This window comes from Brassica rapa, chromosome A08 (genome assembly GCF_000309985.2).
Source record: "Brassica rapa cultivar Chiifu-401-42 chromosome A08, CAAS_Brap_v3.01, whole genome shotgun sequence".
Classification (NCBI taxonomy): domain Eukaryota; kingdom Viridiplantae; phylum Streptophyta; class Magnoliopsida; order Brassicales; family Brassicaceae; genus Brassica; species Brassica rapa.
In genome coordinates, this window is record NC_024802.2 from 22572018 (window position 1) to 22598183 (window position 26166).

At 38.3% G+C, this 26166-nt stretch overlaps 5 protein-coding genes and 1 long non-coding RNA gene across 8 annotated transcripts; 3 read left to right on the top strand and 3 right to left on the bottom strand.

Moving 5' to 3' along the window:
• The first annotated feature begins 1727 nt into the window (after window positions 1-1727).
• LOC117127465 lies at window positions 1728-3358 on the top strand. Its single transcript, XR_004450501.1, has 2 exons — window positions 1728-1892; window positions 3257-3358. It is a non-coding gene; the product is annotated as an uncharacterized LOC117127465 (long non-coding RNA).
• A 313-nt stretch (window positions 3359-3671) lies between these two features.
• LOC103836686 (3-ketoacyl-CoA synthase 2) lies at window positions 3672-4758 on the top strand. Its single transcript, XM_033278134.1, is given in 3 exon segments — window positions 3672-4070; window positions 4073-4163; window positions 4166-4758. Coding segments are annotated over 3 exon segments (786 nt in total). The 5' UTR covers window positions 3672-3968.
• On the bottom strand, window positions 4706-9360 carry LOC103836588 (dymeclin). The gene is made up of 18 exons (XM_009112872.3): window positions 8947-9360; window positions 8537-8785; window positions 8377-8440; window positions 8152-8281; window positions 7925-8063; window positions 7526-7774; window positions 7364-7448; window positions 7112-7214; window positions 6821-6949; window positions 6627-6740; window positions 6216-6334; window positions 6012-6102; window positions 5823-5915; window positions 5637-5726; window positions 5405-5524; window positions 5219-5310; window positions 5087-5144; window positions 4706-4986 (listed from the first exon to the last, which is right to left on the bottom strand). Exons 1-18 carry the CDS (start codon window positions 9134-9136, stop codon window positions 4891-4893), a joined length of 2211 nt encoding a protein of 736 aa, XP_009111120.1. The 5' UTR covers window positions 9137-9360; the 3' UTR covers window positions 4706-4890.
• A 672-nt stretch (window positions 9361-10032) lies between these two features.
• On the bottom strand, window positions 10033-12304 carry LOC103836589 (stress-induced-phosphoprotein 1). The gene is made up of 8 exons (XM_009112873.3): window positions 12051-12304; window positions 11645-11738; window positions 11493-11543; window positions 11233-11406; window positions 10982-11161; window positions 10778-10897; window positions 10552-10685; window positions 10033-10362 (listed from the first exon to the last, which is right to left on the bottom strand). The coding sequence occupies exons 1-8, from the start codon at window positions 12209-12211 to the stop codon at window positions 10287-10289; spliced, it is 990 nt and encodes a 329-aa protein (XP_009111121.1). The 5' UTR covers window positions 12212-12304; the 3' UTR covers window positions 10033-10286.
• Window positions 12305-12681: 377 nt separating this feature from the next.
• On the bottom strand, window positions 12682-20715 carry LOC103836590 (eukaryotic translation initiation factor 2 subunit gamma). 2 transcript variants are annotated; one of them, XM_009112874.3, is made up of 10 exons: window positions 20491-20617; window positions 20212-20331; window positions 20070-20131; window positions 19810-19922; window positions 19625-19727; window positions 19180-19407; window positions 18893-19101; window positions 13677-13686; window positions 13320-13580; window positions 12682-13244 (listed from the first exon to the last, which is right to left on the bottom strand). In XM_009112874.3, the coding sequence occupies exons 2-10, from the start codon at window positions 20318-20320 to the stop codon at window positions 12942-12944; spliced, it is 1398 nt and encodes a 465-aa protein (XP_009111122.1). In that variant the 5' UTR covers window positions 20321-20331; window positions 20491-20617; the 3' UTR covers window positions 12682-12941. The 2 variants fall into 2 exon arrangements, with proteins under 2 accessions (XP_009111122.1, XP_033133493.1); XM_033277602.1 differs by lacking the exons at window positions 12682-13244; window positions 13320-13580; window positions 13677-13686 and adding an exon at window positions 18566-18769 and having other exon boundaries at window positions 18878-19101; window positions 20212-20334; window positions 20604-20715.
• A 512-nt stretch (window positions 20716-21227) lies between these two features.
• Window positions 21228-26061, top strand: LOC103836591. 2 transcript variants are annotated; one of them, XM_009112877.3, is made up of 14 exons: window positions 21228-21559; window positions 21872-22033; window positions 22121-22237; window positions 22308-22392; window positions 22634-22742; window positions 22824-22891; window positions 22961-23086; window positions 23169-24118; window positions 24202-24402; window positions 24487-24547; window positions 25056-25169; window positions 25263-25376; window positions 25454-25560; window positions 25640-26061. In XM_009112877.3, exons 1-14 carry the CDS (start codon window positions 21465-21467, stop codon window positions 25656-25658), a joined length of 2328 nt encoding a protein of 775 aa, XP_009111125.2. In that variant the 5' UTR covers window positions 21228-21464; the 3' UTR covers window positions 25659-26061. The 2 variants fall into 2 exon arrangements, with proteins under 2 accessions (XP_009111125.2, XP_009111126.2); XM_009112878.3 differs by having other exon boundaries at window positions 25454-25543.
• Window positions 26062-26166: the final 105 nt, after the last annotated feature.

The following is a 26166-nucleotide window of genomic DNA, read 5'->3' on the forward strand; positions in this document are numbered from 1 at the left end:
GATCATAGACTTCAGTATATATAGCATTTACCGAAAAATTCAATATTTTCGTACGGGTTAACACATAGATTTAGAAAAAAATTCAAAAATATGAAAATACTGTTTTAATGCATAGCTTCATCTTTCAATAACATATGCTGAAGGTCAAAGAGGTTTGGAACCTTTGTTGTCTCCGTTTTTCTAGATAATAGCGATTTTATAGTGGTTAGTCCACCAATTTAGGGAGTATTACGAAATTTACTAAATTAATTGACAAAAAATTAAAACGATGCCCGTGTACAATGAAAGAGAGTTCAATATACATTAATACAAATGTACAATATGTTTAAAATTTTTAAAACAACACTAAAGATCATAGGCCTAGTATATAGAACATTTTCCGAAAAACTAAATATTTTCGTAGGGGTTAACACATAGATTTTGAGAAAAATTCAAAAATATGAAAATATTGTTTTTATTCATAGTTGCATCATTCACTAACATATGATGAAGGTCAAAGTGGCTTGGAACTTTTGTGTCCGTTTCTCAAGAGAATAGCGATTTTATAGTGAATAGTTCACCAATTTGGGGAGTGTTATAAAGTTTTGCTAAATTAATTGAAAAAAATTAAAATGATGTCTACGTAGCATGAACGAGAGTTTAATATATATTAATACAAATGTAGAATGTGTTTAGAAATTTTAAAACAACACTAAAGATCATAGGTTTTAGTATATATAGTATTTACCGAAAAACTAAATATTTTCGTAGATTTTGAGAAAAATTCAAAAATATAAAATTATTGTTTTAATGCATAGTTGCATCCTTCACTAACATATGATGAAGGTCAAAGAGGTTTGGAACCCTTTTTTCTTTATTTTTCTAGAGAATAACGATTTTATAGTGGTTAATCCACCAATTTAGGGAGTGTTATTAAGTTTTGCTAAATTAATTGATAAGAAATTAATACGATACTCATGTACCATGAAATAGAGTTTAATATACATTAATACAAATGAAGAATGTGTTTATAAATTTTAAAACAACACTAAAGATAATAGGCTTCAGTATATATAACATTTACCAAAAAAATCAATATTTTCGTAGGGGTTAACACATAGATGTTGAAAAAAAATCAAAAATATTAAAATACTGTTTTAATCCATATTTGGATCCTTCACTAACATATGATGAAGATCAAAGTGGTTTGGAAATTTTGTTGTCTATGTTTCTCTATAAAATAGCGATTTTATAGTGTTTAGTCCACCAATTTAGGGAGTATTACGAAATTTTACTATATTAATTGACATAAAATTAAAACGATGCCCATGTACAATGAAAGAGAGTTTAATATACATTAATACAAATGTAGAATGTGTTTAGAAATTTTAAAATAACACTAAATATCATAGGCTTTAATATATATAGCATTTACCGTAAAATTCAATATTTCGTAGGGGTTAACACATAGATTTTGAAAAAAATTAAAAAATATGAAAAATTGAAAATACTGTTTTAATGCATAGTTTCATCCTTCAATAATATATGCTGAAGGTCAAAGAGGTTTGGAACATTTGTTGTCTCTGTTTTTCTAGAGAATAGCGATTTTATAGTGGTTAGTCCACCAATTTAGGGATTATTACAAACTTTTACTAAATTAATTGACAAAAAAATAAAACGATGCCCGTGTACAATGAAAGAGAGTTTAATATACATTAATACAAATGTAGAATGTGTTTCGAAATTTTAAAACAACACTAAAGATCGTTGGCTTAGTATATATAACATTTTCCGAAAAACTAAATATTTTCGTAGGGGTTAACACATAGATTTTGAGAAAAATTCAAAAATATGAAAATACTGTTTTAATTTATAGTTGCATCATTCACTAACATATGATGAAGGTCAAAGTGGTTTGAAACTTTTGCTGTGTCCGTTTCTCAAGAGAATAGCGATTAGTCCATCAATTTGGGGAGTGTTATGAAGTTTTGCTAACTTAATTGAAAAAAATTAAAACGATGTCTATGTAGTATGAAAGAGAGTTTAATATACATTAATATAAATGTAGAATGTGTTTAGAAATTTTAAGACAACACTAAAGATCATAGCCTTTAGTATATTGAGCATTTACCGAAAAATTAAATCTTCTCGTAGATTTTGAGAAAAATTCAAAAATATGAAAATATTGTTTTAAGGCATAGTTGCATCATTCACTAACATATGATGAAGGTCAAAGATGTTTGGAACCTTTTTTTCTTCGTTTTTTTAGAGAATAGCGATTTTGTAGTGGTTAGTCCACCAATATAGGGAGTGTTATGAAGTTTTGCTAATTTAATTAATAAGAAATTAAAACGATGCTCATGTACCATGAAAGATAGTTTAATATACATTAATACAAATGTAGAATGTGTTTAGATATTTTTAAACAACAATAAAGATCATAGGCTTCAGTATATATAGCATTTACCGAAAAATTCAATATTTTCGTAGGGGTTAACACATAGATTTTGAAAAAAATTAAAAAATATGAAAATATTGTTTTAATCCATGTTTGGATCCTTCAATAACATATGATGAATGCCAAAGTGGTTTGGAACTTTTGTTGTCTCCGTTTCTCTATAAAATAACAATTTTATAGTGGTTATACCACCAATTTAGGGAGTATTACAAAAGTTTACTATATTAATTGACATAAAATTAAAAAGATGCCCGTGTACAATGTAAGAGAGTTTAATATACATTAATACAAATGTAGAATGTGTTTAGAAATTTTAAAACAAAACTAAAGATCATAGGCTTCAGTATATAGAACATTTTCCGAAAAACTAAATATTTTCGTTGGGGTTAACATACAAATTTTGAAAAAAAATTCAAAAATATGAAAATAATGTTTTAATGCATATTTGTATCCTTCACAAACATATGATGAAGCTCAAAGTGGTTTGGAACATTTGTTGTCTCCGTTTCTCAAGAAAATAGCAATTTTATAGTGGTTAGTCCACCAATTTAGATAGTGTTATGAAGTTTTGCTAAATTAATTGACAAAAAATTAAAACGATGTCCATTTAGGATGAAAGAGAGTTTAATATATATTTATACAATTGTAGAATGTGTTTATAAATTTTAAAACAACACTAAAAATCATAGACTTTAGTATATAGAGCATTTTCCGAAAAACTAAATATTTTCGTAGATTTTGAGAAAAAATCAAAAATATAAAAATATTGTTTTAATGCATAGTTGCATCATTCACTAACATATGATGAAGGTCAAAGAGGTTTGGAACCTTTGTTGTCTCCGTTTTTCTAGAGAGTAGTGATTTTATAGTGGTTAGTCCACCAATTTAGGGAGTGTTATGAAGTTTTGCTGAATAAATTGATAAGAAATTAAAACGATGCTCATGTACCATGAAAGTGAGTTTAATGTACATTAATACAAATGTAAAATATGTTTAGAAATTTTAAAACAACACTAAAGACCGTTGGCTTCAATATATAGAGCATTTACCGAAGATTAACTTCTATGGGTTAACACATAGATTTTGAAAAAAATTCAAAAATATGAAAATATTTTTAATGCATATTTGCATCATTCACTAACATATGATGAAGTTCAAAGTAGTTTGGAACTTTGTTGTCTCTGTTTCTCTATAAAATAACGATTTTATAGTGGTTAATCCACCAATTTATGGATTATTACGAAATTTTACTAAATTAATTGACTAAAAATTAAAACGATGCCCGTGTAGTCATGTACAATGAAAGAGAGTTTAATATACATTAATACAAATATAGAATGAATTTAGAAATTTTAAAACATCACTAAAGATTATATGCTTCAATATATAGAACATTTACCGAAAAATTAAATATTTTTGTAGGAGGTTTTTAACACATAGATTTTGAGAAAAATTCGAAACTAAATATACGCATGTAAAATCTCACATACTGTATATGGTGGCATATATTTCACGTAAATTATAAACATGCATGCATGTGTTTAACGAGTTTCATTATATTTACGTTCTCCTCTCCAACCGCTCCTCCGACCGCCGCCTCTCAAAGTATCAACTACTCCACACTATCAGTACCCACAAGGCCACAAAGGAGCTGACGACAACGCCTTCAACAGCGCTTACCATCGCGAAGACACGAACAACAACAACAACAACAACAAAATCGGTGTCTCGCTCTCAAAACGAACATTACCACGCTTGGACCGCTAGTCCTACCAATGTCCGAACAACTTCTAACTTTTGCGACACTCGCGGCTCGAAGAGTGTTTAAAGTCAACAGAATCAAGCCTTATGTTTCTGACATCAAGCTAGCTCTCGAGCATTTTTGCATCCACGCAGGAGGAAGAGCGGTGCTCGATGAGATTCAGAAAAATTTGGATCTTTCCGAGTGGCAGATGGAGCCATCGAGGATGACTTTGAACAGGTTTGGGAACACTTCGAGTAGCTCGGTTTGGTATGAGCTTGGTTATAGTGAAGCTAAAGGAAGGATTAAGAGAGGAGGTAAGACTTGGCAGATTGGTTTTGGGTCAGGTTTCAAGTGTAATAGTGCGGTTTGTAGAGCTTTGAGAAGTATTGATCCCTCCAAGGAGAAGACTAATAATCCATGGATCGATGAGATTCATGAGTTTCCCGTTACGGTTCCGAGGATATCGTCATCCTCGTCGGAATCTCGATCGGTAAAAGCTTCATGTGTGTTAAAAGGGCATTACGTTCAGACCGAAACGTCATTTGTTATTACACATCAAGAGAGAGTATACTATTAATGTACCGAAAACCTACAATGTTTGAAAAAGTAATTTTTTGGAGAATAATTACGTCAACATTTTATCTTATTTGAACCCTTAACCGTATGAATATATACATACCCCCCACCCACCCACCCACATCGGAATGTACTATGGATCGAAGACGATTCTCTGCTCGATCAACTCTTTTACTTTCTTCTCTTCCCCTTCTTCCACTTCGTCTCCTTTTCCGTCTTCTATTTGTTCCTGCAAGCAAAACGCACCGAAGCAGAGGTCATGTCAAAACTTGGATAGGCTAATAAGTTTCATATATTGAATTAACACAATTTGTTTCGATGGTACTTACTTCAACTTGGTGTGGTACTGGGAATAAGTTGATGGCGTCCGGATTAAAACTGAATCCGCTGCGAACAATGAGAAAGGTTAAAGAGGAATGAGATGGGTGTTCTTCTTTTATATAGTGATGAAAGAGTGTTACCATCGGGATAAAGCTAGTTGCCAGACGTATGGAATGAAGAACTCTTCTGGGTGACTCTCTTGTTCATACGAGAAGTGTAGTTGAGTAAACATCTGCATTCATAATAGTGAACAATGAGCTTTAAGAATTGTAGTGAAAAGAATACTATATCAGTGACATATGCAAGTGTTAACAGAGTTTGTTTACCTTCATGCCTTCGCCTCGCCAAGACCGACAATTGTCGATGATGAACTGAAGAACTTTCTGCACTGACCATTCTCGATCCGATCTTTGAGTGTCCATGCGGCTATTGAAAAAGTCTAACACCTAAATAGATAAAATGATAATTTGGTTAAGCAAGTGAGAGACAGATGGATCAATCAGATACTCTGTTCTATCTAAAGTTATAAGAATTTAAAGCTTATGGGTTTGTTTGTACGGTGTAAATATTTTCGACTAGCTCATGAAATCGCGGATGATTCTTGAAAGGTTGGAACACTTCCTGCCGATGCATGATTGCATAGACAATCTGCATAAACCAGAAACAGAAACTGATTCAGAGAATGTAGTATGGAAAAAGAACATATGATTCATGCTGCTAAGTAAAAAATTGACATTGTGATACCTCGGGATTCCTAGGCAACGCGTACGTCAAAATTGCATTTAATATATCAAGGACAAGTCTCAAGAAATCAGTAAAGATTTGCAACTCTGCTGCCTGCAAGTTGGCAAAAATACAATTTACAAATATAAACCACAAGGATAACAATGATTCACTGCAATGTATTGTGTGCCTGAACTAACTATGCCTTACCAGATCTTCTGAAACGCTATCATCCTCTCCTGACAAGCTTATTTTGATACTTTGCAGCTTATCACCTGTCAAGTCTGATAACTTGTTATACCTGTTAATTAAAAAATCATGGTCAGTTCTAAAGGATCCATGATGAGCATCGTTCTGTACAAGACGAATATATAAAATATGAAAAGTCATAAGGACGAGGAATTAGTTGCATACTTTCGAGAAAGCATGTAGAAGAGACTGACAAGCCTCTGTGAAGCATATGCACTAAGATGATGGGCATGAGGTGCCATGTTAGCCAAGGTTGCAAGGCATGTGGTCTGCAGATACACATCCTGTAAACCCCCAAGAAACAAAAATTTGTCACAACATGCACCACAATCCAAATTTACCAAACAAATGGCCTTCTATACATAATGCATAACACCACCAAGCCTAAACGGAAAGTAATTTATATCTTCGGTGCTCATTTTATGATGCATCTCCAAATAAGTTGCAGGTTCCAGTTTGATACATGCCTATCAACTTGATCACACTCTTATAAGGTTTGAACCTACCCGAACGGTTAAACAATTAAGTACAAATTGAAACAGTTGTCGTTGCTAATACATGAATGTAAAGCTATACCCGCAGTTTAGAAAGGTTGTGCTGCACTGTTCTGATGAGAATAATGACCATTAAGGAACCAAGAGACGTCTGATGAAGGAGATGCTCCTTGTACCATGGAACGCTAGGAAGTATCTATTCAAATGAAACGTGATCAGAAAAGATACGAAGTTGAGAAATATCATTCCAATCCTACAACAGATAACAACACATACCATCTTGTGAATGCTTGAGTTAAATGATGAATCCTGGCTAAGTATGAGAAGTACAATTAGCATCATGTATATTTGATTGGATGATGTTCTCCTCGAAGCGTTATACAGCGTTTCCAGAATGGGCATCAACTGTCCATCAAAATACATATTTTTATACCATAGATCACTAATATGAAACCACAAGGACTTTACTTCAACACATGAAACAATATCGAAGTATGAATTTCTACTTTTGAGGATAATGGAACAAAATAAATGAAACAGAAAAATACTGGAGTTTATGAATCATACCATAGTATCCATATCAGTTCGCACCAAAACATACTCCTTGAAGTAGGAGTTCCCTTGCAACAATGAGTAGAGGAGCAAGACAGCTCCCTCATCAGACAAACACCTATATTGCCAGATTGCGTTATTACCCATTAGCAAAGAACTTATTGAATAAAGACTTCTTATACAGGATAAATCTCTATGAAAACAACAGGTTACAGTAGAGAAAAACCTCAAGAAAATACAATTTTTTAAGAAGAGAATACAACTTACATGCAAAGAGTATCAAATAACGAAGCAAATGGTATCCGAACATGTGGACCAGAGTAGGCATTTCCCTCCAAATCTGAGCGGTCAACTGCAACCAAGGTAACAGTTTAGACATACACATGTGACTCACCCTAGTCAGAAAGATGAAGAACAAAAAAAACTCACATTCTACATCTCTAGCATTTGCCAGAGCCTTGGTAAAAGTATTGCCAGAGGAAAATACATGAACTTTAGAGACTGATTCTGAAGTAGCACTGTCATCACTTTTATCCGTCATGGACTCATCACTCAAGATCGACTTCTGGTAGTGAATGAGGATAAGCAAAACATGAAGGCTGGACTCTGCTAGTGGATATTTAGATCCGTCACCAGTATTATTTACAAGATAGTTCAAAGGCAAGAGCACAAATGTCGCTGCATGTGCAAAAGAAAAGTGTTCATGAATATATATAATGATTCAAAAATCTAAGCAGGAAAACATAACGAACGGAAAGGCAGTAGAAAAGGGTCAACGTGGACGAGAATAAGACAAACATAATGAAATGAAGTAACACGAACACCTACCAGCTGCAGAACCAACTCTTTCCAAGATGCCTGGTGAATCTCCATCAGAATATAAATAGGTTTTTGCATTCGGAGTATGGTTTCGGGAAATATAATTAAGTAGCAACCTTCTCACAGCCATACAAACTATAGACTTTTCCTAAAAATGATGAAGCAAAAGAAAGAACGTAAATTGGTAGGGGCCCAAAACCTATGCAAACGATGGGAAAAACTAATGAAGATGTTACCTGAGCCATTGCTGCATCAAGAAAAGGGTTGGCATCTTTTGGTCCAGGTGATGGTCCGGAGAGAAGCTGAGTCGACATTGCAACAACCATGAAGTTGAGAAGTTCCTGATGTAGAACATACGAGTTGGGACTTGCCAAATAAATGATGAAAATCAGGAGAATGGGACATTTGATACGTAAATTGATCATCATTATAAATAATAATATAGAATAAGTATGGCATACCTCACTTCGGTTGATCCAATGAAGCTCAACAAACTACGCATGACAAAATTCTGGATATCTTGATCTGCCATTACCATTAATACACTCTCAATAAGCCATCTGAATCCAGTTAAAGAGTTGCCTTAATGCTGTAAAGAGAGCTAATAAAGAGAATAATTACCCATTACAAAGCCATGAGGAACAGGCTCAGATTCGTCGAGAGAGAGATGCAACTCCTCACTTTTGCCATTCTCAATCAAATGCTTCAAAAAGAGGGATGAAATATAGGTTGCGTTAAGAGCTTTCTTATAGAGAGAAGAGTGAGCATCATCATCATCATCATCAGAAGAAGCTTGGAGAAGCTCTTGCAAACACCACGACAGATGAATCAATAGTTTCGCCAGGTGCCTAGTGTTTCCATTGCTCTGTGCTGCAAACGACAACAAAGACAAAAAAAAATGATAATCAAACTTAAGATTATCACTAAGGCCGTCATTAACATCCAATTTCGTTTGCGCATAGTCTCATCCTTTCTAATCCTAACTAACCAATCACACTCTAACACTAGAGTTTCAACAGATTTTGACTAACCGAAGAGTTGACAGGCTTGGTGAACGCGATCACGGGGCCACCGAGATCTCAAGGGAAGCTCAAGCAGCTTGTTCCAGACATCAGACGCCAAGGGAAACGATTTCTCCCCGACGAAAGTCGCAATGAGGTACTCCTCCACCGAAACATCGTCACCACCGGTACTTCGCGGCGTCGAAGCCGCACCTCCCATGTCTCGCCGAGTCAATAATCGATCGCGTACTCTGAGTCGGTTCCGATAAGAGGTTAAGAGATGAACAATGCAAAGATTATGCTCTGGATCTAAGTCTCGGAGAAATTGGAGATTCAAATTGAAAGCGAGATGCGAAAGGGTTTAGGAGAGAGAGAGAGAGAGAGAGAGAGAGTGACGCGTTTATTTATTTATTTTGTTTTCTAATCTCCTTCATTACCAGGTTATCACCACTTTGAATATCCGAAAGCATTTATATATTAGTGGATGGATTTTTCAATATTCAAATTATTTATTTATTCAAATAATAATGTCTTTTCGTTTCTTTTCTTTTATTCTTTATGAAAATTTCCAATGGAAATGCTTTTTTACCAAACAGATTTTAATTTTCTATTTTTAAGAGAAGAAATGTTTAAATGTGTTTGCCTGATTCCGAAAGCTACATTCTAGGACGTGCTACCAAATCAATTCCCACCAAATCCTCATTAATATTTGATTCAATACTTTTATGGGTTCATGCGTACGTATGAGGGCACAAGTATTTTTCCATATAGATAGATGATTTAATAACGAGAAAATTTCAAAATATTGATGTTTTTTTGTTCTTAAAACATGACTAAATTTACAAAAAATATAATTATTGTTTTACTAGTCTAAAAATAAGAGAGGATTAGATAATGGGTTTGGGATAATTCAAATGAAATGGAGTCAAATTGATAGCTACCCTGTCGGTTGTCGTCGGTGGAGTGGAGTGTGGCCGAATCCTCTATTTTCACAAATCTCAGACCCAGCTATTTACTTTATTGGGCTCTTATCTCTCAAACAAACTAATCTGGGCTAACTAATTTAATTTGTTGGGCTACATAGGGCCATTAGTGAAAAATATTGTTCATGGTAGCTTTCACAAGAATCAAGCATTTCTACCTAAGACTTAACAAACCATACGGTTGTGTTGATGTCAATGATGAATATTGGACGTTAACATTGGATTTTCACACTTGAAGACATAAAACAAAAAGCTCTTAAACAAGAAACAACACAGGTGGGTGGGTTGTCTGAGTAGCACAAACACACGAGAAACTCCTTTTTTTTCTTCAGTATTGATCAAAAACTGGATAGAGAGTAGAGAATCAAACTGCAATAAAACAATGCACTACGAGCTCTTCGATACTTCCTTGAAGATGCGAGGGAGAATCTCATGTGCACCGATATCTAGAGCTTGAGGATCCCTGAAATCAAACCCCCAAATCAGTTCATAACTATTTAACCTCTGGAGTTAAGTTACAAAAGCTTGTGTGAAGTGAAGTCATGGTATTTCGATAAAAAAAAAAAAAAGTAAGTCATGGTACTTAATAGATTTCACAAAGCTCATTGCAAAACCAAGAAGAGGATAAGTGTGTGTGAGAGAGAGAAAGAACCTGCATAACGTTTGCCCCTTTTCTTTCGAGCTAGGAATGAACCAAACATTTCGAATAGACGGAGATTCAAACTGAACAAAGATTCCATCGTTTTGTCCGAGCTTCCACTTCCTTGAGCCTTGACCTTTCCACACCTGGGAGCCACAATATTTAATCATCACTATCAGTCCATAATATTATTAAACAGACTTTTAGCGAGCAAGAAAAAGAGACAGATTTGATTCACCTGTGGGTAGGATATGCTACTTTTTGATGTCACTAAGCAAGCAGCTTTGGAAAAGGACTCTTCAGCGTATTGCCTCAGATACGTAAAGCAGTTACTGTGTGTGTGTGGTGACTCAAAAGCCTGTCAAGGAACAGATAGTGTTAGCAGACAGACAAGAAGAGCTCGTGTTGTTTTTTTTCTTTCTCTCATGCCCTTCTTTAATACCTTATCAATGTTGACTGCTGGTGCGAACTTATCGGTTTGTGTTTTCTCTTTGTCAAGAAGGAAATAGACTCTGGTATCCACTTTAGATGTCTCGTGCCACGACTTGACAGCTGTTTCCATGGTCTCAACAAGAAAAGAGAACATCTCTTTCCAACCCTCTTCAGCTCCATAATTTGCAGACTGCAAGTGTATGAAAGACAATTCAGAAGCAGGGAGAAAGGTTTTCAATGATTTTTTCAAGAGAAACTAACCAATTCAGATTTAAAGCTGTCAAGATGCTTGGCCATGTTGACATTAGACCTCAAACTCTCGAGTTCTTGAGCTCTCTGTTTCTCCTTCTGCAGCTGACCAAGCCTCTTGATCTTCCTTGAAACTTCTGCGCTCTGTGGGTTGTACTGTAGAGCCATTTCAAACGCAGCCAAGGCCTGTCGCAATCATCAAAGCGATTTTAAATATTTATGATTACAGCTTTTGTAATCAAAAGGAAAAGAAACAAGAGAAAAAGGTTTACATCATCATATTTCTCCATGGCTTCAAGCACAGAGCCTTTCCTGAAGTAGCCCTGAAAAAAAAGATAGATTCGTAAAATCCACTTGTTAGAACTACAAAAACGATATTACAGAAACAGAGGAGCAACAATCTCTTCTTGTCTGAATATATTACCTTCTCCCATTGAGGGTTGAGTTTGATGGTTGTCTCTGCATCAGCCAAGGCTTTGCTAAGCTTAACTAGACTCAAGAAGGCAGCAGCTCGGTTACTGCACCATCGGGTAAATAAAAAAGTTCAACAACATTTTAAAATCTGCTCAGCGATCTAATCTGAGCAACATTTCACATAACCTTAATAAAGACCTCAACTTTAATACTACAAATCACAATTGAGCTTCTGAATATAAGCGAAATGTTAAACAAGCTTCTTAAGGTCTAACATGTCACAAGAGAATAAAAAAATCAGATCTTCTAAGAACTAAGCTCAGATTGAAGGAAACCAATCAGAGTTCAACATTAAGATTCGCAAATATGGAGGAAGTTATCATTTTGATCGAAAGAATAATCTAGGGAACACGTGCCTGTAAAGAGTAGCGTTAGAAGGATCGAGCTTGATGGCCTGAGTGTAGAGAGCTGCGGCTTTAAGATAGTTCCCAGCTTTGAAAAACTCGTTCCCTTTATCTTTCAGAGACTTCTCAGCATCTCCACCATTAGACCCTGATTCCATCACTCTCTCAGCCATCACTGTTCGAGAACAGCCAAAGAAGATGAATCGAAGAGAAATCTGGTGAATTTTTTCTTCTGAATCTGCTTTTCTAATAGGGTTTATAGAGTGGAGAAGCCAAAAAAATAAAAAATAAAAAAATTCATCTGATTTAACCGAACAAACCAATCCGGTCTACAAGGGTTGGTCCACAAATTGAACCATGCTCTATATTTTTTGTTAATTAAAAAAAATTGGGTAATTGCACCCAGTAAAAACATGATAACAAAAATTAATAAGTGGGTGTTATTGGTTTATATATTTTTATTGATTTAGAAATCCATATAGTATTTATAAATCCAAGTAAAATATACAAATCCAGAGGTTTTCCCTCGGATTTGAGTCTTTGTATTTTTAACAGAAAAATCCTAGCAAATCCAAGCAAATCCATTCAAATCCATTATAAAATCAAATATATTAGTAAATCCGTGCGATTAAATAACACTTGATTTGATATAGAATTTATGAATCATTAAACCAATAACACATGATTTTAATACAGATTTGAAAATCATAGAACCAATAACACTAGATTTAGTTCAGATTTTCAAATCCATAAAAATACAACAACCAATAATCCCTACTAAGAAAGAAAAAAAACACACACACAGAAACAGAGTAAACTAATAGGTACTCTTTCAAAAAATCCCCACATGAACAAGAAAGAGTTTTTATTATCTTTTTGAGGGTTAAATAAAAAATTTCAAGCTCAGAAAGGTGAGGGAGGCACTTCAATGGTGGTTCCAGCTTGAATCTGACCCCAACCAATCAAACGCCAATGCTTTTCCACACGCCTGCTCAGTGCCACTTTCTCTCCTTTGCTCGTGCAAACAGGAGCAGTGAGTTGCAGCTTAGCCAGATCGTTCTTTACTCCTACAACTTTGGCTCCCGTCGACATGGAACCAATGTTGAGCATCAGAACCTCTCCCTTCGTTAGCTTCGTCACTTTCCCTTGTTTCTCTGATCCCTTTATTCTCACTCCCAACAGTCTCCGTAGAAGAAAGAAGTTCACCTACAACATTAACCGAATTAACTAACTACCAAAGAAGAAGAATACTTAATAAGACTATAAGTATTACCCTCCTACCTCGAGTTCAACAAAGACATCAGGTAGGGAGCCTATTTCACCAAGGACTTGACCGACCAAACGATCAGCACGAGTTAGAGTTGGGTCCATCGTTGTCCCTACTCCAATTAGACCTCCAGGCACTGCGTACTGAAGCTCGTTCTGCTCCGCGTATAGTGAAATAATGCGGGAGTATATTGGTGTACATTTCGGGTTGCCACGCTCGTCTTTCACAACGATTCCAGGTCGGATCTCAATTAGTTGGTTCACTTTCAAAACACCCTATAAGAATAAAAAAAATGTAGTTAGAGACACAATGGTATATACTGACACAAGCAAGTTGTAGTTGAGGATTAAGAGAGTGGGAGAGAGAGATACCCGTAGGATACTTCTATTACAGCACAAGTACCTTCTGTGGAAACAGAGAAACATCAAGCAGAGAAAGAGAGTTGCTTGGGCCTGACCAAGCTAACTAGAGAACAAAAGGGAAAGGGTAAAATGTACCCGGAAGATGTTCAGGCCCAACGCAATGAAGAGCCCAGCAAGCTTGAGTCTCAACGGTCGTCTGCGGTTATTAAAACTAAAGAGCTACAGTCCAAGAAGACAGCAAGCAGTACGATAAAGCAGACTGCAAAAGAGAAGTTTGAGCTCAAGCTGTCCAATCCATTCTCAGCCCTTGATGGCCTTGCTTCAAGCTGATGATGACACCTGTTTAGAAGACTAGGGTTTTCATTATTATGTATAAATAAGACATCTCTTGTAACGTTGAATCGTAAGAAAGAAAGTTCAAGAAATAAACTTCATCTTCAACTTAACCTTGTTTGTCTTTATGGTATCAGAGCATCAGGGATAGATTCTCGGATGCTATGGCCATGGAGGTGTACAATCCCCCAACTCTGAGTATAGAAAACAGTGTGACCGTTACCCTCAGTGAGCGCAACTACATCCTCTGGAAATCTCAGTTTGAAGCCTTCCTCAATGGACAAGGCTTACTTGGCTTTGTGAACGGTCTCAATCCAGAACCTCCAACCACCGTGCGTGTTCCAGGTATTAACGGCACCGAGACAGAAGTTCCCCACCCAGAACGAAGTCGTTGGTTCCAGACAGATCAGGTCGTCAAATCTTGGCTACTTGGTTCCTTTTCAGAAGACATCCTTGGTGTTGTAGTCGATTGTAGAACATCCTATGAAGTCTGGACAGCTCTTGCTCGCTACTACAACCGCTCATCCTCGTCTCGTTTATTTGAGCTTCAAAGAAAGCTTCAAACCGTCTCCAAGATGGAGAAGACGATGGACATCTATCTCAAAGACATAAAAAGCGTTTGTTCTCAACTCTCTTCTATCGGAAGTCCAGTCTCTGAAAGAATGAAAGTCTTTGCTGCTCTTCATGGTCTTGGTAAAGAATATGAGCCTATCAAAACCACCATTGAAAGCTCAATGGACTCTCATCCCACACCAACGTTTGAGGATGTTGTCCCTCGCCTTACCAGCTACGAAGACAGACTACAAAGCTATGTCGACCAGAGCTCTGTAACTCCAAACCTTGCTTTTTACTCCAACAGAGGAAGGGGTAACTTTCAGCGAGGTGGAAGTCGTGGTCAGAACAGAGGCTACTCAACAAGAGGCCGAGGCTTTCATCAACATGTCTCACCATCCTCTCGTTCTTCTGTCAGCTCCGACTCAGACTCACGCCCCATCTGTCAGATCTGTGGAAAGCCAGGGCATCAAGCTCTTCGCTGTTGGCATAGGTTTGATAACGGTTATCAATCAGAGGAAATGCCACATGCTCTAGCAGCCCTTCGCATCACAGACGTTACAAGCAGTTCTGGCCATGAGTGGTTCTCTGATTCAGGTGCCACCACACACGTCACCAACTCACCACGGCATCTCCAACAGTCTCAGGCCTACACTGGTTCTGACTCGGTGATGGTTGGAAATGGAGAGTTCCTTCCTATCACCCACACTGGCTCTACATCTCTGTCAACTGCCTCAGGTAACATTCCTTTAAATAATGTTTTGGTTTGTCCTGATATGGCTAAATCACTTCTGTCTGTATCACAAGCTACTTCAGACTATCCATGTGCCTTTGTGTTTGACTCTGATGATGTGCGTGTGTTTGATAAGTCAACCAAGCAGCTTCTTCTTCAGGGAAGTCGCAATAAAGGTCTCTACAAGCTCTCTGATGCTCCGTCTCAAGTGTTCTACTCGTCAAGACAAGTCACAGCGTCTGATGATGTTTGGCACCAGAGGTTGGGACATCCAAATCTCCAAGTTCTTCAACAACTATCATCAACTAAGTCTATCTACATCAATAAACATATCAAAACCTTCTGTGAAGCCTGTCAACTTGCAAAGAGTTCACGCCTTCCCTTTGCTGCTTCTACCTTTGTCGCCACAAGACCATTGGAGAGGCTTCATTGTGATTTATGGGGACCCTCACCTGTTATGTCAGTTCAGGGGTTTAGATATTATGTAGTCTTCATAGACAACTACTCTAGATTCTGTTGGTTCTTTCCTTTGAAGTATAAGTCAGACTTCTTTGATACCTTTGTTAAATTTCATTCAATGGTTCAAAACCAGTTTCATACTTCTATTGGAACTTTTCAATGTGATGGAGGAGGGGAATTTGTCAGCAAACCCTTCCTAAGCCATCTCCAACAGAATGGGATCAGACAGTTCATCTCCTGTCCCCACACACCCCAACAAAATGGGTTGTCTGAGCGAAAGCATCGTCAGATAACTGAGCTTGGTCTGTCACTTCTATTTCACAGCAAAGTCCCACACAAGTATTGGGTTGAGTCCTTCTTTACCGCAAATTTTTTAAGTAACCTCCTCCCTCATACGGCCCTTGATGACTCCAGAAGCCCCTTTGAACTTCTTCATGGCAAGCCACCAGATTACAGAGCTCTCAGGGTCTTTGGCTGTGCATGTTACCCAATGCTCAGGGACTATGCCTCTTCCAAACTGGACCCTAGATCGTTGCAGTGTGTTTTCTTGGGATATAATGAGCGATACAAAGGATACAGATGCCTTCTACCCACAACAGGTCGTGTCTATATCTCTAGGCATGTTATCTTTAATGAACAATCCTTTCCGTTCTCAAAAGAGTATGCTCATCTTCACCCACCTGCAACCTCACCATTAATGGATGCTTGGTACAAAAGTTTCCAAAAGACCACTCCTGCTGTCGTCTCAAGTAAAACAACGCAACACCAAGCTCCTAAGGTGATTTCCTCCAAGAGGCCAACGTCTCAACACCCAATATTTACTCCTGAGGATTTTCCTCCTTTAACTTCTGTGACAAGCGACAGCTCTGCTCCTGCTACTCCAAGACAACCACGATCATCAGTTCAGTTATCTCCTTCACCAGTGCTTGGCTCAGGTTGTTCTACTGCTAGTGGAGTGGAGAGTTCTGAGTGTACGTCAGGCTCCGATCCTGTTTCTATTGGCAACAGCTCTACCACTCCACAACGCAGGACAGAACAATCGTCTTTGCCTACACTTACATCAGCTCACCCCATGATCACCAGAGCAAAAGCTGGAATATCAAAACCAAATCCTCGGTACTGTCTCTTAACCCAAAAGGCATCACACTCCTTACCTAAAACTGTCTCAGAGGCTCTCAAACACCCGGGTTGGAACGGTTCTATGCATGAAGAAATTGATAACTGTAAAGAGACAGGAACTTGGTCCTTAGTCCCTGCTACTCCCAGCATGAACGTTTTGGGATCAAGATGGGTACATCGAGTCAAACTCAATGCGGATGGTTCCTTCAAGTCACACCGATCTCGACTCGTCGCAAAAGGATATGACCAGGAAGAAGGCGTCGACTACTTCGAAACATACAGCCCAGTTGTCCGCTCTGCAACAGTCAGAACGGTTCTCCACATTGCCACAGTCATGAAGTGGGATATCAAACAGATGGACGTTAAAAACGCCTTCTTACACGGTGATCTCACTGAGGTTGTTTACATGAAACAACCAGCTGGCTTCACTGACAAAACAAAACCTGATCACGTATGCCTTCTTCACAAAGCCTTGTATGGCTTAAAACAGTCGCCTCGCGCCTGGTTTGACAAGTTCAGCTCCTATCTTCTTGAGTTTGGGTTTGTCTGCAGTCTTAAAGATCCATCTCTATTCATTTATTCTCGAGGTAAAGATGTCATCATGCTTCTTCTCTACGTCGATGACATGCTTCTGACTGGAAACAGCTCTACTGCGATGGTTCAACTTCTACAAGCTCTCAACCAGCAGTTCAAGATGAAAGATCTTGGCCAGATGCACTACTTTCTCGGTATCCAAGCGATCTTTCACGAAAATGGATTGTTTCTGAGTCAAGAACAGTATGCAAAAGACATACTCGCTGTGGCCTCTATGAGCGACTGTTCCCCAATAGCCACTCCTCTACCTCAACAGCTTAACAGAGGAAAAGATCCACAACAGCAACCGGAACCTCTCTTCTCAAACCCAACATACTTCAGATGCTTGGCTGGCAAGTTACAGTATCTTACCTTGACACGCCCTGATATTCAGTTTGCCGTCAACTATGTGTGCCAAAAAATGCATGCTCCTTCTATCTCAGACTTCACTCTACTAAAAAGGATTCTGAGATATCTCAAAGGCACTCTGTCAATGGGGATCAACTTCACTGCAGATACTGATTTCACTCTAAGAGCTTATAGTGACAGTGACTGGGGTGGCTGCTCCTCTACTCGTCGTTCTACTGGAGGGTTCTGCACTTTCCTCGGCTCAAACATCATCTCATGGGCTTCTCAGAAACAACCAACCGTCTCATGTAGCTCCACTGAAGCTGAATACCGCTCCCTTACAGAAACGGCAAAGGAACTGTCTTGGATATGCTCTGTCTTACGTGAGCTTGGAGTACCTCAACCGGTGACTCCTGAGCTGTATTGTGATAACCTCTCCTCTGTCCACTTAACAGCGAACCCAGCCTACCACAAAAGATCAAAGCACTTCGAGATAGACTATCATTATATCAGAGAACGAGTTGCTTTGGGTGCTGTAGTAGTAAAGCATGTTCCGGCTCGCCTCCAGCTCGCTGACATTTTTACTAAGTCACTACCGGCTCAGGCCTTCTCCTCCTTACGCTACAAACTGGGTGTAGATGTTCCACCAACACCAAGTTTGAGGGGGGCTATTACAGCACAAGTACCTTCTGTGGAAACAGAGAAACATCAAGCAGAGAAAGAGAGTTGCTTGGGCCTGACCAAGCTAACTAGAGAACAAAAGGGAAAGGGTAAAATGTACCCGGAAGATGTTCAGGCCCAACGCAATGAAGAGCCCAGCAAGCTTGAGTCTCAACGGTCGTCTGCGGTTATTAAAACTAAAGAGCTACAGTCCAAGAAGACAGCAAGCAGTACGATAAAGCAGACTGCAAAAGAGAAGTTTGAGCTCAAGCTGTCCAATCCATTCTCAGCCCTTGATGGCCTTGCTTCAAGCTGATGATGACACCTGTTTAGAAGACTAGGGTTTTCATTATTATGTATAAATAAGACATCTCTTGTAACGTTGAATCGTAAGAAAGAAAGTTCAAGAAATAAACTTCATCTTCAACTTAACCTTGTTTGTCTTTAACTTCCACCTGCAACTCCACCTTTGATCTCATCAACCTCAAACCCGGGCTTGTTGACATCAAAAGACCGAATCACTATCATATTTGGCGGTGAAATGAAATTCCTCTTGGGGATTGGGATCTTCTTGACAATGTACTCGCATACAACATCGATGTTGTATTTCAGCTGGGCTGATACAGGGACTATTGGGGCCCCATCTGCGACAGTGTTCTGCAAACAGGATGTGATATTTCTTAGCTTAACCAACTTGATGAAATGAGAATGCAACAAGAGATAAGAAAATCGAACCATTATAAATTTCTGAATGGCCTCGTGCTGATTAATGGCAACGTTCTCTTGAATAAGATCAATCTTGTTCTGGAGGATTATGATATGCTTGAGCTGCATAATCTCAACTGCAGCGAGATGTTCGGATGTTTGTGGTTGCGGACAGCTTTCATTTGCAGCGATAAGGAGAAGTGCACCGTCCATGATGGCTGCTCCGTTGAGCATAGTCGCCATGAGAATATCGTGTCCCTGAATAATAGAAAAAGAAGATCATCAAACAAGAATAAAGCTAAGAGTGGAGAAATCTAATGCTTTTTCATCAACCCTCTGTCTTTAAATCCTCCACCAAAAAACATTCATAAGATGCAATAAAACAAACAGATCGTTGAAAAAGGATAATGACTATTCCATAATCTTTAAAACAGCATGTTAAGAAGAGTGAAGAGAGTCATAAAGCTCATCATACCGGGCAATCAACGAATGACACGTGCCTCAGTAGTTTCATCTTGGAGTTCTCAAATCCAGGGACATCACAAAGTGGGTTGTCTTCCTTTCCACTTCCATATGCCCTAGAATAACAGATGCATTGTTAAGACTCTCCAACACAACACAACCTTATTATTAGATGACTATTGCAAGCCAAAAACTCACTTGTAGCACATCGGTCTGGGACACTTCTCATCTTCACATTTGTAAATCTTAGCATTTGCATATCCAAGCTTAATAGTGATGTTACGCTCCAATTCATTCTTAAAACGGACAGTCTGCACAAGAGCAGAAAATAAAACAAATGATTAAAGTGAGTCCATACTCTGCCCAATCAATCAACTGCTCTAGTAACAAAATATATCACAGATTCAAATCACTCAAATGAACTGTGAAAAAGGGAAAAAAGGCATAGTAAAAATTACCTGCACACCAGATATAGCTTTCACGACAGTGGACTTTCCGTGAGCGACATGCCCAATGGTTCCTGAGACAGAACATTATATATAGCCTTTAGCTTCAACTATTGCACAGTGTTTTAGCTTCTTCGACATCAACAGAGGTTACCTATGTTGATAGTAGCCTGGCGAGAAATGACTTCAGGAGACAGAGGATGTAGCACAGTCACATCCAATTTACTAAGATCCTGCTCCGCCAAACCCTTGTTCCGCGACATTGTGACTGCTCCTGCTTAAAACGAGAACCAATCAGAAGAACCCTATGAGTAGTTAATCAGAAGCCCCTAACGCGAACTGGCTGTGAGAGGGCGTGCAAACTACACGAAGACAAGTCCCCCCTCGAAGAAATTAGAGTTAACCATAGATTGCATAATCTAAGTTCCGTTACCTAAATATCAAAACCAATTGGATCCCTACTGATCTATGTGGAGTTCCTACAGCAGAAGGAAAGAGAGGAAGGAATCTTTTGAATTAATTTCTCCAAAGAAGATGGAAACAAACCTGAATGACGCAAAGAGAGTGAGAAAGCGGCGCAGCTAGAGGAAGAACAGAAGATGGTGGAGCTCAAGGTTTTTATCCCAGACTCCTTTTTTATCATTTCTAGCATATATAATTATTTTTCTAATTTATTTTGAAAATATCAATATTTTTCATAATGCCTCTGTAAGATATATTTATTACCAACTAACATTATAATAACTTTCATGTGCTATTACATCCGCAAAATTTAACCATTATGAACTTTTAGATGTTATATACTTATGTTCAATCGTTCGTAGACTATGGATCAATCAATCGTTAACGACAACTTTGTGTCAGTGCCGTGGATCATGGTCTATATAAAGGTTTGTGTAACACTTGATAGGTTTGGTTTTACTTACAAATTGTATTTCTTAAATTAAGAAATTCACACGATGTGTAACCATTTTAAAATTATTTGTATTTGCTAGATTTTTATCGTTTAATCCAGTTGTTCAATCGTGTAACTTTGTATGTATCCAGAGAATATCGTTTTGTACGTTTTAGCCACTTAACAATACTAAGGTATTCATTTCAAAACATTAGAAAATATAGGGGTATTATTTAAAAAACAGAAATATGTGTCTAGATAATCAAAGAGCTGGGCAAAAAAAAAATCGTTTATTACCAGACCTTCCTCAGACAAGGAGGCATCCTGTCTTTTCCTTTTAGGTTTTTTTTTCCTTCGTCGCGCTTCATCGAAAATCAAACCCCCATCGCCACAGGGCACGAGCCGCCGGCGAGGAAAATTCTGAAAATTTAGATCGGGGATTTGGGCGTCGCTTTCCACAAAGATCTCAGATTTCGCATCTAATGGATTCGAATGTCACATAGATAATTCATATGAATTTCGAAATGACAGAATCCATCTGGTCACACGATCAACCTCCTCCTCCTCCGCCGCTGGTTCCTTCACCAAAGCCAGTGGCTCGCCAAAGGTCAGAGCTTTCTTAGAATTGAAGTAGAACCCTTTCTCTGCATCTGAATTATGGATACTTGGTGACGACTTAGAGATCCAGAGCTTAGATCAGCTACTTACAAGGCTTATATAGGAATATTCAGATTATGCAATTATTTTTAGAGGAGACAGATCTTATGTAGTATCAGATTTGGCACTATAGATGAATCATGATTAGTCTCTCAGCATTTTAAACGGTAGTTTTGCTTGGAAATGAATCTTGAACTAGATAAATTTATTCTTTTAGCTTCTGATCTGGTTGGATCTGGTTTGAGTATATGATTGTTTTCAGGTCTAGGAGCGTCTTCAGGTTGCTGGTTCAGAGAGAGATTTCACCTAAAACAAAGTCTGTGCCACGGAAACGATGGGGCGTTAGGCGATGTGATACTTCTGATTCACCCTGCGGAACCAGTAGCGAAACTGTGAGCGAGCAGAGACATAATCTTATTTCATGGTACCTTTGCTTTCATCGTCTATTCAAGCTTTCTTTATCGCAAAAGTGAAGATTAGTTTATGTTGATTACTTTTTTTTTGTATGTAGGGTTGAGGCAGAGTCATTGCAGCATTTATCTGCTGACTACTGTCCTCTTGTGCCTCCTCCAAGGTCAACTATTGCAGCAGCTTTTAGTTCTGATGGAAGAACTCTTGCTTCTACTCAGTACGTATTATTTGTTGTACTACTATGAATCTTTTCCAGATTTGCTAATGAGATTTACTATATCTTGTAGTGGGGACCACACTGTTAAGATTATTGATTGTGAGACTGGAAAATGCTTAAAAGTTCTGAGCGGCCATCGGAGGACACCCTGGGTGGTGAGTTAGAGACTTTTATCTTATTTAATTTATGACTACACATGGTTACTAGGTAGAGCTGTACTTGACCATAACTATATTACCTAATTGAAATGAATTTTTGGTGGCTCTATTGTCTTGTCACTGCCTCATTGGTTATGTAGGTCTGGATGATAGGTGTCAACTTTTCTATCTTTTTTGCAATGATTTAAGTTTCTGTAGACTACTGCTTTAGTATCTAATGTAATTGAGTTCCTTGCAGGTCAGATTCCACCCACGCCACTCAGAAATAGTTGCTAGTGGAAGTTTAGATCATGAGGTGCGCTTGTGGAATGCAATAACTTCCGAGTGTATTAGATCTCATGATTTCTGTAAGTGCTAAGCATTTTGTTTTTTTTCCTTTTTTGTTGCATATAATCAGCTAACGTCCTCTTATTCTTTTCCCTAAACAGATCGACCTATTGCTTCCATAGCTTTCCACGCTGAAGGTGATATACTTGCCGTTGCATCTGGTCATAAGGTATTTTATTGCCTTTTAATCTGCTGTAAAGGTCTCCTAAAGTTTGATTAATTATTTTTTCTTTTGAAGTTGCACATATGGCATTACAATAAGACAGGGGAGGACGCAACACCAGCGATTGTCTTGAAGACGAGGCGTTCCCTGAGAGCTGTACACTTTCATCCACATGGGGTTCCTCTTCTCTTGACTGCAGAGGTGAGAGCTAACATATTGAGGATTGTGTCATTGTTCTTCTGCCACTTTGTGGGCTTAACTCTTTTAAACTACAAAATGGCAGGTGACTGACATTGATTCATCAGATTCCGCAATGACTAGAGCAACATCTCCAGGCTATTTGCGATATCCACCTCCTGCTATTTTCTTCACCAACACGCAGAGTGGTGGCAGTCATACCAGTATGGCAGCGGAACTGCCACTTGTGCCATTACCGTACTTGCTTTTGCCTTCATACTCTCCTGATGATCCAAGAATCCAATATTCTACTGCTGCTACTGGTCCAAGGAGTGCGCAATCAAGATTTCAGAGTAATCAGAGTTCAGTAGAACACGGCGGCAGCAGAACAATGTCTACTCCTCCTCCTCTTCCCTTGGCTGTTTCCGGTGATCTTGTCCCAGAAAACTCCCAAGCTAGAGCTAGAACTTCGACCACTGCCGTTGATGCTATGGATATAGATGAAGCTCAACCTGTTGGAGGAAATAGAATTCCCAGGCAAGTGTCAAGTCAATCAGATTTACTTGAGTTTGGACAGTTTCAGCAATTGTTTCACTCAAGAGACAGAGTTTCGTGGGAGGTACCATTTCTACAAGGGTGGTTGATGGCTCAAAGCCAGGCTGGTGTTCTTCCCACTGGTAGTAGTGGCACAGCTCCTCCTCATACAGGCTCTTCTTCAGCGTCTCATACATCCACAGCCAGTCTAGAGGCTGCAGTGGCGTCACTAGAAATTCCTGGTGGTGTTAACTTATATGGGGTTTCTGCAAGAGACCGAACCCGCTTCTCAGGATCTGGTTTAGCAGGAGGTCTTGCCTCTCGTAACGCTCAACAGGAAGCTGGAGCTGATGCTCAGCCTGTGGTAAACAGACTCCCCTCCGAACTGGCTTCTTCGATTGCTGCTGCAGAGTTGCCTTGTACTGTCAAACTTAGAGTGTGGGCACATGACATCAAAGACCCATGTGCAATTCTAAGGTCCGACAAGTGCCGATTAACAATACATCACGCTGTTCTTTGCAGGTACATTTTCTCCTTAATATAGTTGTGTGTGCTACTCTTTGATGATTTCACTTTTGTTACATTATGTGTGTTTATCTTTGCAGTGAGATGGGAGCCCATTTTTCGCCATGTGGGAGATATTTAGCAGCTTGTGTTGCATGTGTTATTCCTCATGCTGAGGCAGATCCTGGTTTGCAGACTCTGGTCCAACAAGATTCTGGCCTTGCAACTTCCCCTACTCGGCATCCTGTCACAGCACATCAAGTCATGTATGAACTTCGTGTGTATTCTCTCGAGAAGGAAACGTAAGTGTTATTACATTTTCTCAACTGTTGAAAGGGAATATAGCAGGAAACTAACGATGGAATGTGTTTATATATGTCTTACAGATTTGGTTCAGTGCTTGTGTCACGGGCAATTAGGGCTGCTCATTGCTTGACCTCTATCCAGGTTAGATTTGGTATATTCTTACAGAGATAAGTCTCCGTTGCAATTTTCTCTGTGCTCCTTCTTCTGGAAGGGAACTTGGTGTTGGGTAGTAATTGGTCTTTGTTCTCTTCACTGTGATGCCTATGATGGTTCTGTAACTATGGCATTTTCTTTATCTATTCTTTGTTTGTTTGCTTGCATAGCATTGATTTGATCCATAAAATAAAATGCATCCATTGTGAGGAAGTGAGAAATTTTCATTTCTTATAGTATAAAGTATCTTATGAAATAGTATATTAATCAGCATCCTGATTGAGTTAAAGTATGGTTCAAGTGTGATTTTTCCTGAATTAACCAAAGAAACACACCCAACTAGTTTCTCTGTATCTAGAGCGAGCCACTGAAATGCGCAAAGTACTTTATTATTGTGTAGGTCCATGAGATTCTCACCACTAATCAATAGGCTAAAGTTGCTCACTGATTAGTATTATTGTGATGAAGTACTTGACAATTAGAATTTTCCGTGCAGTTCTCTCCAAACTCCGAGCACATATTGCTTGCATATGGACGGCGTCATGGTTCTCTTTTGAAGAGCATTGTGAGTGATGGAGAAACAACATCACACTTTTTCACAGTGTTGGAGGTAACATTTATGCTCAACTAGTTACGAAGATCCTATATTATACTATATAAACTTTGAAATAATCATTTTGCTCTCTTTTTTCTCTTGCTTTAGATTTATAGAGTTGCAGATATGGAACTGGTGAGAATACTTCCAAGCTCAGAGGATGAAGTTAATGTCGCTTGCTTTCATCCTTCTCCTGGAGGAGGTCTTGTCTATGGGACAAAGGTTAGTGATCCAATATTGTGCATCTTTTTTTCCTCAATAATACATCTACATAAAAGACTTATTAAATACTTTCACAGGAGGGGAAGCTTAGGATCTTCCGGTACAACACAGCTGCTGCGTCCAACCTCACTGCACCAAACAGCTCACCTGAGGAGAACCTGGCCGAGGTAGAATTATTGAGAAGGTTGATCTTGTTGAAGTAATATTGTTGAATTAACATATGATTATTTCGATTCTCATCCTTCAAAAAATATGAACAACAGGTGCAGACTTATGCATTAGAATGCTAGGCAGAGGGGCTCTCAACTGTTATATACATACACACAGACGGATCTTGCATCGTGGGCTTATTCACCTTCTTCTGTTTCTTCGGTTGCTGGCTCTGCTTTATAGTTCTTCTCGGTGTGCGGTTAGAGAATCTGAGAAGCTTTTCACAAGCTTGATGTCATCTTTCTTGTACTGCGGAAGGTCTCTAGTTCGGATGATGGCCTTCTCAGTTTGCGACCTTTACTATAAAAAAAAAGTTCGAAGCATGTTTCTGTAAATCAGTTATTTGAAAAGACTGCAGAAAAAATGTGAAAAAGAAAAAAAAAATGTTGTGTTTGTTTTTGTAGCTCTGTAACTAAGTCTGTAACGACGTTTCTTCCTTTTGTAAGATTATCTTTACATCGTTTTTTCTCCTTTATCTAGAAAATGTTTGATTTTCATCAAGACGTTTATAACAACACTTTACAGTTTGAAGTGTGTAATTTACCCATAAAGGCTAGTTCGCGGGACATTACTTCCAGAA